General features: G+C 43.9%; 1 protein-coding gene across 1 annotated transcript in view; it reads left to right on the forward strand.

Moving 5' to 3' along the window:
• Nucleotides 1–268: 268 nt before the first annotated feature.
• The window catches only part of HDGFL3 (HDGF like 3), a 37825-nt gene continuing 26041 nt past the window's right edge, over nt 269–12052 (forward strand). The window contains exon 1 of the mRNA XM_034066472.1: nt 269–679. Coding sequence (XP_033922363.1) covers nt 596–679 — 84 coding nt within the window. The 5' untranslated portion in view covers nt 269–595. The remainder of the gene's footprint in view (nt 680–12052) is intronic.

Consider the following 12052-nt stretch of genomic DNA (forward strand, 5'->3'; position numbering starts at 1 on the left):
TTCATAGAAACCGATCTGTGTACCTAGAAAATAACAGGAAGGGAAAGCGCGGGGGGGGAGGAGGAGCGGGCGGGGGATAAGAAGATCCTGTTTTCGGTCGCTGCCCGAGGAGTAATTCGGAGGAGACGGCTCCATCTTCCCGGGGCCGCGGCGGCTGCGGCGGGGATGGAGCGGGCGGCGCGGGCGGCGTAGCCAGCTCGCACGGGGGGGCCGCGGGCAGCGCCGCGCCCGCCCGCAGCCGCGGGGTGAGGGCTCCCCGGCCGCCCCCGCCCGGCCAGGCCCCCGCCGCCAGCCGGCTCCCTGGTACCGGGGGCTGCTGGGGTTGTGTCCAAGGCCTCCCCCTCCCCCGCGTACACACTCACACACACAGGCACACGCACACACTCACACTCACACACACACACACCCCATCTCCTGCCGCCGCCGCCGCCGCCGCCGGAGAGATCGGGGATTGCCCGCGGCCCGGCCCCGCTCTCGGCTGCGCCCTGTGCACGGGCGCATCGCACCCCACGGGGGCTCGCCCGGCTGCCCCCGGGGCGGCGTGTGCGGGGCGGGAGGGCGGGGGGACACACGGCGGCTCCCGCGGCGGCTCCCGATGGCTCGTCCGCGGCCCCGAGAATACAAGGCTGGAGACCTGGTGTTCGCCAAAATGAAGGGGTACCCGCACTGGCCGGCCCGGGTGAGTACCGCGGCGGGGGGCGTCCGGCCCCGCGCCGCCGCCCCCCTCACCCTCCTGCCGGGCGGGCAGCGGCCGGGCCGCGGCCAGCCTCTATCGGAGGCCCCGGGCCCGTTCCCGCCGGCCGGGGGGCCGCGGTGCGCGCCCACCCCGTTATTATTGTGCATCTTTTCTTTGATCTGCAGATTTCTCCCCGGCCCCCCGGGAGGAGGAGGAGAAGGAGGAGGAAGAGGAGGGAGGGGGGCGAGCGCGGGCTGTACCTGGGTTGTTATCGCGGGGAGGAGGCTTGGGGAGCCGGCAGCCCTGCCCGCATGACAACGATGCTGTTTATTATACGCCCTCCCTCGCCCCGGCCTCCCCGAGGGGCAGCGGGGTCCCCACCTCCCCCCGCGGTCGGCCCTGGGGCAGGGCAGGGCAGGGCGGCCGCCTCCCGCGGGCCCACCGCGGCCCGGGGCAGGGGACGAGGGTACGGGCCCGGCCTGGGCACCCGTGTGGGGACGGGGCACGGCCTGGGTCAGGGCCAGAGCGGGCGTGTGAGGAAGGGGCCGAGGCTCCGAGGCGGGCTGCGGCCGTCCCCTTGGTGGCGGGCAAGGGGAGCCGGGCATGGCTTGGTGCGGAAGGGTTGGGTGAGGTGAAGCGGGGCCTGTCTCTGAGCTGCGGCGGGGTCCGTGCGGGGTGCTGCATCCCTGCGGCTCGGCTGCCACACCGCTGCACGCAGGCTTTTGGGTGCTGGGCCTCCCGCTTCATTTCGTCTTTTACTGTGTTGACTTTCTTTAATAGTCCTTTGTCATTTTTTGTTTCACGCTGCTATGATATAAGTGAGGTGGAAAGGCATCGTGGGCATTTGGCAGGCAGATAAGCGCCCCATTGTATTTAAACATCCATTTGTAGTGCTGCTGCAATAACACAGAGCAGAGCTTTCTCCGGGGGGTCTCATACACTTCCGCGGCCTGGCCCTTCCCTCCTTTTTGGTCACTGTTGTGTAAACTCGGTGTGTAACACGTGTTCGTGTGAACTTGTTGGCTGGCATCAACCAGCGACAGTCTGTACTTACCTGGCTTCTCCAGCCTTACTGGGACGATTGGGTAGGGCTTCATGCCAACATGTTCTAGTCAAGGAAAGTTGCTGGTCTTTATAAAGAGCATGAAGATAATGAAGCATTGTATGCAGCATGCAGGAAAACATAGATGGGCAGGGAGAAGATGGACTGACATTTAGCATTACCCTTGCCAAGAGAGCTCTGAAAAAGGATGGATGTGCGTGGTGGGAAGGTGTCCTGAGTGTAACTCAGGAAGCAGAAGTGGTGTTGAACAGCAGGTACTGAACAAGGAGGGAGGGCCACAAGCTTAAGTAAAGGATGGTGAAGAAAGAATAGTGAGAGGGTGCTAAATATCTAGAAGCATGTAAATAAGGTGGCGCATGCAATTATTTTGGCAGAGCAGGCTAAAATTAGCATGCAAAAGGCCGAACTTAATCAACGCTAGGTTGCAGTTTTGTTATTCTGTCATTATACGGGGTGGTGGATATACTACCTAAAAAATGGCAATTTATGTCAGCAGAACAGCATGAGCCACTGAAAATTGACTTCTTTCCTACCTCTGTTATGGTTTAATTTACTGTGAAAATTTTAATGTGAACAGTTGCAACCATTACCACGTTGAAGCATGTTAATCCCTTTCCTTTTTGAGCCTTTGTAAAATTACAGTTTGTTTACCCAGAAGCAGAACAGGGCCTTTTGTTTTAATGGCATTTTCTTTCCTTTAAAAAAACATTATATGCTGTACAGCTGGTCCTAGCCTTTGACTGCGTGTCTAAATAGGTATGTGGATGGCACTAATACCCAACAGAATACATCTTCACTAGGAAGAAGTAGGTGTGCTATTAACATAACTTACTTCCTTTCTGCAAACTAACAGGATGTAAAGTTCAGTAAAGACAAAGCAGTCTCTAGTTTTGACATGATTTAGCAAGCAGGGGTAGAAACTGTAGAGAGACCAGAGTCTATAATCTGGTAGAAAGAGAGCAGGCAAGCCAGGAAAGCATTTGTACTGGGGTTTAGTTCATCTGAGTGTCAGGAGGCACAGAATGTGCTCCTGTAACACATGATACAGTTACATACAACATGTTAGATCAGGCTGACCTCTGCCTGAACATAATGCATTGCTTGTGAAAAATACAGTTCATACAATCTTTTCTAGGACTTTTCTGTATCTTGGTTGACAAGTTTTGCCTCATGCATGCTTCCTTAAGCGAAGGAAAAACCTAGTGAGGACACTAGTCTTTATTTTGTTTCCCAAAACCAGAAGACAAACAAGTTTTGAACTGAGAATGCAACTCAGATACCCTTATTAACTGAATGCCTTTTATTTAGGGGATTCACTTGTTTCCAGGTCTTTCAGTATTTGCTGCCTACTTCTTTATTCATTATGCAATTAGCATGTTTGAGCTTTGTATTCTCATGTAAAAACTTATTTTGTGCTAATATACTAACTAATAATACCAGTAACAATACCCTTAAATGACAGTGTTATTGTTCCTACCAAATGGTGGTTTGCAACTCTGAGACCTTTGGCATGAATTTGCTGCCTAGGGACAAACTTCTTAAACTGTGTTTAATAAACCTATGAAGTGTTAAAGCAGGACAGGAAGACTGAAAGACTCTGCCTGCCCTTTAATGAAACACACAGCATACATTTTTGTGTGCATGGGCAGTGTCATGCGGAACAAGTAACTCCATCCAGCTGTGGTAGTGCAGATCTGCACCTTGCTCAATTACCCTTGTCCCTCATTAGGTGCAGTGCTTGTGGGTTCAGCCAGCTCCATGTGGCCCAACACTGCAAACTTATCCAATGTATGCAGCAATTTCTAGTGCTAGACCATTAGCCCTCTCTTTGGAGACCCCTCTTTGGAGGTGTGTTGATCTGCAAGAACAAGACCAGCAAACCTGACTTTCACCTCTCTGAGTAAAGAGAGAGAAACCATAAAGAAGGTGGTTGGATAGTGCTGAAATACCCAGGGACCATTGACAAACTTTGTCTAATAATTGATGAAGAGCAGTCAAACTGCACTGGAACTTTCTTTGTGTACTGGTCTAGAATTAATTTGAAAGGAGCCAGGCTTGCCACACTTCTCCAAATGGTAATGGCCAGCAAATCTTATCTTTACATACCCTGTTAAAATAAAATGCGTGAATAAAACAGTCTTCAAAGATGCTTTAGATACTTGGGGCCTGAATAATGTCACTTAGGTCTTACTACCTGTAAAGGCTGCTTTGCATTTTGGTATCATATTTTCTTGGGCAAAGCCAAAATTTCTTTTGGCCTAAGTGGAGGACAGTGAATAGATTGCGGGTTTAAACCCCAATAATTGTATTGAAGCTTAATAATAACAATAGATAAAATACTGGAAGCAATTTGGTTTCATGCATTTTTATGTTAGCCTTTGATGTCAGTTGCCTTCAGATGTTCATCAGAAATGCAGAATAAACACCAACTGGCCAGGTCATCAGTCACTGTAATCCAGCAGACAAGCAAATGTGCATCCAGGGTGCACGATTTTTGCATACAGAAATAAAGGGAAGATGCTGTTGTGCTTAAAATATAGGAAATAAAGATTCAGTTAATTCTACATTTCATGAGTGGTCTTTGCCTTTGAAGCATTAAATCCCCCGTCTTAGTTTCATGTTCATAAAAGGCAGTTAACAACACTTTTCCCTTTAAAAAGGTGTCATGGAGACAAAATCACTAGCATTTATGAGTTGGTTGGCTACTGCAATAATAGGAGCTGTATTAACACACAGAGAGAAAAATCTCTTTCTTCAGATACCCTAGTTTATCTAGGATAGATGTCCTGGTTTATTGAGAAATTGCCTCTTGAATAGTCACTCAGATAAGATAAAAGGGAAAAACTGGTGGTAGATTCAGAAAGATCAATAATGGTGTTTGTTTTATGAGTGACCCTGAAGAAACAATAAGCACATAGTTGCTGAAATTAGCTGCTGATTTAAAAATAGGAAGGAAGCTGTTAATGCAACTATAGAGTGCGGAGGAAAAAGTCTGGAATGACCTCAATAAAATAAGAGCATACCCAAGTAAATGGCTGATGCCATTATTGAACAGAAATTTAGGATCATACAGCTGGGAAGACAAGAACTGTATTTGGGTAAACACAAGTAGTCAATACAAAAGAGATCCAATCAGATAAGGCAGTGTAAAACACATGGATGTTTAGAACTGTTTAGACAATTTTGTGTTCATAGATCACAGCCTTTAAAGTGACAGTATCACACTATTATGAAGGTGTATTTACAATCTTCTGAAAGTGAATTTCCTGTTTGTCTTGTCCAGTTTCTTTATTGATACTCTGAATTAACACCTACTCGAACTCTAAATTTGCTAGTTAGCTGACAATCCTCATATGCATATCACTGTTAAAAAGCACCTGCCAATAGTAATGACAAAATGGTATTTGGGGCACTTCAGTGCATTAGATTTGCAAATGGGTATGAAATTTTCAGCATATTGCTTAGAGTAATACATAGTGAATGCTGTCATTTTAATGGGAACTAGTGTCTGTGGTGAGCTGAGCATCATAAATGTGATGATTACATGATAGTTTTTATCTAAGTATGTTTTTTCAGTAGTCCAGCAAGGCCTTAAAGTTAGGCACCTTAAAGTATGAACTAAAGTAATCCAAGAAAAGGGCTTAAAGGTAAGCTTATGCTTAAAGACTTTGTTAGACTAGAGCCTAAAAAGATAATAACACTATAGTTATAGTATAATGGTATAATATAATATTAGAGTCAGTTAAATTACGTTACCTGTATAGAGTGACAGAATTCCAAGAGACTTTCACTATCAGTAAATATATATATATATATACATATACACACATATATACTGGGGACCCCTACAGAGGCATTTTAGTTAATGAACCTCTCTCATCCAATTTAGTGAAGTACATATGGAGATAGTGGATTCATTGTGGTGAAGCTCTCTATATAGTAGGACCAGGACCTATGTTCTGACATAGTTTGGTAAAATACAAGATACTTAACCAGAAACAACTTTGGTCACTTATAATTGCAAATGTGATGGATTGGAAATATCAAACCTCAAACACATCATAGAAGAAAGATTCTACATTTTAAGTGTTTTGATATCTAAAACAGACCATTTGTTTTCTTATTAGTATAAGGATAAGGGAAGGTAGGTTTTCCCTGGCAGGGTTTATCTTTTTTGGCAAAGAATGACAGACAAAAATCAGATTAAATCCAGAAAACTTCAAAGGGTCTATCAGAAATACACAACAGATCTTTCCCTGTGTTTTTCTGCCAAAACTCAGTCTGCAGTCTTTTGAGCTTTTCTCCCTGGCCATTTGGGACCTGTCCAGTCCTTCACCATGTGCTTTTCTCCTTTTTCCCCTTTGGTTGCTCAGGTTTATGACCTCACTTTTGCCGTGTTACTAAATATGAGTCTCTTGTGACTTCTCCTTTACCAGCTCAGAGCTTCTTCCGTCTCTCTCCCTCTTTAATTATGTACCTCACTCATACATCACTCCTTGGAGATCTGCAAGCAATTTTTCATGGCAGGTCTCCGTTCCTTTCTGAGATGAGACATGATTTGCTGATCACTGCAAAGGTCTGTCTTAACCTGGGAACTAACGTTGAAGTCGTGGATTCTTCAGGCAGCACTCCCATGACTTCTGCTGTGGTGCATCTGAAAAGAGCACATTTAAGGCAGTAAATCCTTTATGAAATCACTTTTTTGTTTCTAAACCTTCTGCACCAGGTTGACACATGTTGCTTTGACACATTTAAACTTTTAGTTGCAGATATCTGGTTCTGCAGATATTCTAGAGTACGTGTGAGTGCCTTTTCAGTGACTTCATCAGCTCATTGAGAACTGTTTCCTTTACTTAAAAAGAAATAAGTGAAGTGTGAACTTTCCTAGTGTTCAGAAGGTGGGGAACCTCAGCAGGTGTTGGTCTTTCTCTGTGCTCCTGCATTCTGCTTTAAGTGTGACTTAAAACCAGATTTCATCTGACTATTGTAGTTGAAGATGGAGTAGTTTTTATACATGAAGTTGAACCATAGCTTACAGTAAAATCTTTCCAGTTGCTCTTGTTTGGCAAATGAATCATTTTGGGGCCAAGATGTTCTGTGTTTGTTGTTAGCATGGCAGGGATATTTGGGAAAAATTCTTTAAAATTAAGTTCTTTAAATCTCTCTGGTTTTTGTTGGGTATTTTTTTTTTATTTAATAAATGTGAATAACTAGCCCCAAATGTGCAAGTCTGATCTTTTTGTGTAAATGACAATAGATGAATACATTTTCTCCTGCAGTTTCATGATTTTAAGTCCAAATGAAGCTAACCCAGAATGCAGACAGTTGTCTCAGAAGTTTTGAGGCAATAAGCAATTAAAGTTTTTCATACCCGTACTGTACAGACTTTTTGTTAGATATTCTTCCTTGTCAGTTTGAAGCCGCTGCATAATTTTCATCAGCTAATCTCATGGAAGTCATTTGATACGTGTTTTGTCTGAAAGAAGGGTGCCTCTTTAGTGAAATCTGTAGCCTGTCAAGTCAATCTGTATGTTCCTGCTGCAAAAAGATATGAGAAATGTTAGTTTCCATTACGTTAATTGACAGATGTCTTCTTTTTATTATTTTGTAAAGAACCTTTTAGCATCCCCAACTGGAATGATTTTTTTGTAAGCGTAGACAGCAAAACGAAGGCTGAGTTTTCAGTCTTAACTCTTCATTTCCTGATTTCCCCGTCATCATAATGCATAAATGACTCTTCCTGCATTTAGGGTAATAAAATTCTTGTAAGCAAGTGATTGCTGACAGTAAGTATATACAATTGTCATTTGAGGATAGATGAAAGGATTTCCTGATAATGCAGGAAAAGTGATGACATTGAAGAGAGCTTGGACTTTTCAACTTTTTGAAATGGTGTTGCCTAAGCAGTAAGGACCTTTCCAGTGTATGCTTGAGAGGCATAAGGGAGAATGAGTCTGCCTGAGGCCTCTCAATAATACTGTAATTTGGGCGATAAATTTAGCAACAAGCACTGGAAAGTAGTCCGTGTGGAGCAGGCAGGAAGAGGTTGTGGAGCCAGCTTCTTAAAGGTGTTAGGGGTTAGCTGAACATCAGTACTTTCCTGTAGCTTCAGGTACCTTGGTACTTCTCAAGTCTTCTCATGCATCATTTGTATCTCTCATCTTGACATACCATAGATATAGGTATGTATGTGTGCGTATACACACACCTACTCTGTGCATAGGTATACAATCTCCCATAGAGGAGATAGATGCTTAAAACATGGGTGTAGCACATTGCCATGGTAGCACATCACTTGACTCTGGATTCCAGCAGAGGCAGAATCAACAGAGAAAGGCCCAGTAATTTGGCTGAGGCACAGCAGGACCAACTAGAATGAACAGTTATTTGAAACATTCCAAGAAATTTTTGGCAAACAAGCGAGTATCATGAGGTAAGGCTTCTAAAACTTAAGAAGGAAACAGATCCTTGCTTCCTCCCTTTGGGAAGGTCTCTGCATTGCTGGCCTTGCACATCTGAGATTGTTTCATTCATTTCTGTAAGAGCCAGTTCTAAACCTGATACCGAAACTGGAAATATACTGCAGATTCATCTCCAGTTTCCTTTCTTCTACTGAGACTATTAGACATGACAGTCTTGCTAATACCAACTTTTACCTGAAGGGTTTATGAGGATTGGCTTTGGAGTTGGGTTTTTTGTTTGTTTATGTATTACTTTTTTTTTCTAGAAAACAAAAGGATGGTAAGAAATTTGAGTAAATGCTACAGCATCTTATGAAAACAATGAACTTCCCATGTTAATGTGTAGTTCCTGTCACCCTCTTCTGAAGCTCTCCATCCTTCAAATGGTCTCAGGTCAACACAAATATTATCCTTGGCATCATTGCTGCTCAAAAAAGACACATAATGTTCTTGAATTTCAGAAGGATTTAATCTGCCTCCTGGACTTTTGTAAAGCCCTGTGGAAATCTGAAAATGCCGTTAGAGTAAACATAAAGGGAGATGACATAGTACTGTGTTCTGAGTAGCACAAAGCCCAGCATTAGAAGGGACAGGTGTCCATAGACCTTAGTCTCTGCCTTAGAAAAGTACACTTAAATGTCTTTCATTTTTCCATTAGTAGACTGAAATGATAATTAGCATACATCTGTAGCCCCGGCAATGCAAACTGGAAACAACTGTTTATTTTGCCTTGCAGCAATGTGTAAAAAACCTAGAAGAGAGGCTGTTTGCCAGCTATGGCTTGGCTGCTTGAATAGAAGACATCATGTAACAAAAGAAGGAAAACAGGGCAAAGAATATCATACACCAAAGAATTTCTTTAAGACCATCAGCTAACAAAGCCTCCTACATACAGCAGAGCAAAGACGAGGAGGAGGGAAAAAATCCCAGGCTGTAGGGACCTTACAGATACCACTGTAGTGTCATTGTAGGAAACAGTGTGTCAGCCTTTAAAGTCAGTAACTTTGTACTCCTTCGGCTTGGAAATTACCTGCCTGTGAAGCCGCTTACCACAGAAACTAAAACTGTGCTCACGCAGAGTAGAGCAAACCAGGTATGGGAGAGCTGGAGACACAATTACACAATAATGCAAACCATTTCTGGGAATCAATCCCATATCAGACTGGATGACTAAGTGTACCAGATATGAGTACATATTGAAACTTGATAATAACATAGGGAGCAACCTGACAGGGATGGGTAGCATCGGCCTGGAGATGGAATCCAGGTGAGAGAAGCAGGAGAGTACAGATAGAGGAGCAAATGCTGTAGTTGGTAAGAACAATTCTGGAGTTGCTGTCCTTCCCTTGCTTGATATGCTTGAGGTTTGTGTAGAAAGTCATTGGATACAAGCAGCTCTCTGCTAGTTTTATCTTGGCTCCATGAATCTTACATTTTACAGTGGCCTCCATGAAAGGGATACTGTAAGCCCCTTCTTTTAATTCCTGAAGGACAAAGTATCTTCCTCATGTGGAATCTCCTCCGCATGAAGAAAACAAGACTCCAGGTCTCCATTCCTGGCTGTTACCCTAGTCCCTAGCCTATTCTTTGGTAACTAGGAGGCAGTTCCTCCAGCTCCTCCTCTTCATATCTTTTGGGAAAACTTTAGATGTAGGGTGCTTATGACTTACCTTTTCTATTGCACATCTCAGTATATTCCCATTGTAGCAGCTTTGGGGTGAGGAGAAAGGCACTGATGGAGAGGTGTTTAGACTAGCATGTGCTGTGGATTGGCCATCCTGACAAAGCACCTGAAGATTATGCCAGAAAGCAGAGCACTGTACCTCAAAAGGATATTTCTGTCCTTTCTCCTCTCATCTGTTGCCTTTCTCTTTCCTACTGCTTGTGCTGAGACCACCCAAGCACAGTGGCTGAGGGGGCTCCAGAGCTCGCAGGCATGCAGGGGTGTGATTTGTACCCCATAGCAGAATTAAGGCCGTCTCATCCATGGTCTTCCTTCCTTCCTTGGGACATAATTTATTATTCATCACTGTATGTAAATCAATCCCTCCCTGTATGTAAATCAATTCCTCCAGCCTCATTCACTGTCTTTTGGTATGTGCATTAACATCAGTATCTTTGTATTTTGCTTTAGCTTCCTTCAAGCTGTTACCAGCCTCCACAGTGATGTCCTGCACAGGGCCAAAATCATTTTCCTGGGTGCGGCCGTACCACGTGAGGGTTGTCTGCCAGCTCTCTGGCACAATGTGGGTTTGCATATGGGGATTTCTGCATATTGCCTTGACCTTTGCAGCACATTGCTTGTTCAAATGTAACTTGTGGTCCACTGTTGGCTTCCTGTAGTATTGCTGCTTCCAGCTTTCTCTCTCTTACATTGCAAATCCTTTCTCCCAGATGTATTAGCTTTTTCCTTTTGCAAGCTAGATTTCGGTTTTCTTGCAGCTGATACTTCTCACAGGCCCAGGACTCTGTGAGTCAGTTGTCATATGGGTTTTACCATCACTGGGTTTAGTGAAGTGGCTGCCTGTTTATACGTACATACATATGAGCATAAGAGACTTGTCTTAATATTTGCAAAGATTTCCAGCTTGCTGTCCCAGATGCCTCTTCCAGAACATGGAGGAAGGTGTTAAGTGAGGCAGAGCCTGGCAAGGAACACACCTGAGGAAGGCATGGATTAGGATGCCAGGCATATACCCCAATGTAGTGTTATTTATAATCTTTTTCTTCAACTAATTGGTTGCTATTTGGTGTTCAGCCCAGATGTCACTGTTTCCATCTCAGCCAATGTAAATTTGTACTTCTGTAAGGATTTCTTCTGACACTATTATCTGGAATCCAATTAGGCAGTGTTCATTCAGGATTAATCACATGTGGAAGTGTTTGCAGAATTGAGGTTCCTGTGTTCTTAGCAGTGTGCTATTACAACTGCATTTCATTATCCTCCAGCAGGCACAGGCTTGGGCATTTCATGTGTTCTAGGAGTAACCCTGAGTAGATCCACTGCAGGGCTGGAGGCTCACTGTCCTGGTTGTTACGGAATAGCGGCAGGAAGATGATACCTATCCCATTAATTTGCTCTCAAAAGACCATATCCCAAAGGCAGCAAATGAGTTCAACTGCATAAAGATTTCTTGATTTCAACAAAACTGCTTACATGTGTGCTGCCGTGCCTGTAGAAACATAAAGTAGGACCACAGCCTAAGGGAGAAGGCAGACATTCATCTCAGAAAGGAAAAAATAAAAGATGACATTCCTTACTGTGGTGCCTCTCCAAATACTAGGGCTTTTGAAAGATATTAGAAGTGCAGCAAACTCAACAGATAATTCTTTTCATATGGTGTCTGGATCAGGTGACTCGCATATGTTCACATTTTCAGGTACCTCTTTTGCTGCTCTTTATCAGCAGCTCTTCTTCAGAATCTTCCTCATGCACAAACTTTATTTTCTTTGTCACAGTCAGTATTCCTGTCACAGCTTTAGAAGAAGGTAGCATAAAATTATGAAGCCTTGTGGTTAGAATTGTATTCTCTGCAAAGATCACTTGTAATAATCTTGTTCTATCTGTTAGTACTGTGTTTTCTTTGCATTTACCTGAAGGACTCTGCTTTGGAGCTTTTCATTGTTATTAAGGGAATAGGTCAGTTTGCTGAGCAGGTTTTCAGAATTGGTACTTCTGGTAAAATGACAAGAATTCCTTGTTAAAGATGAAAACAGATTAGAGCAGACACATTTGTCAGACAGGGCTCTTCAGCATTAAAATGCTGTGACTGTTTTCTCCTTATCTTTTGGAAGATGTTTTATGCCATCTCCTGCCTTACAAATGAATGGATTCACCTGCATATATAATTC

The sequence above is a fragment of the Melopsittacus undulatus genome, chromosome 9 (assembly GCF_012275295.1).
Source record: "Melopsittacus undulatus isolate bMelUnd1 chromosome 9, bMelUnd1.mat.Z, whole genome shotgun sequence".
Classification (NCBI taxonomy): domain Eukaryota; kingdom Metazoa; phylum Chordata; class Aves; order Psittaciformes; family Psittaculidae; genus Melopsittacus; species Melopsittacus undulatus.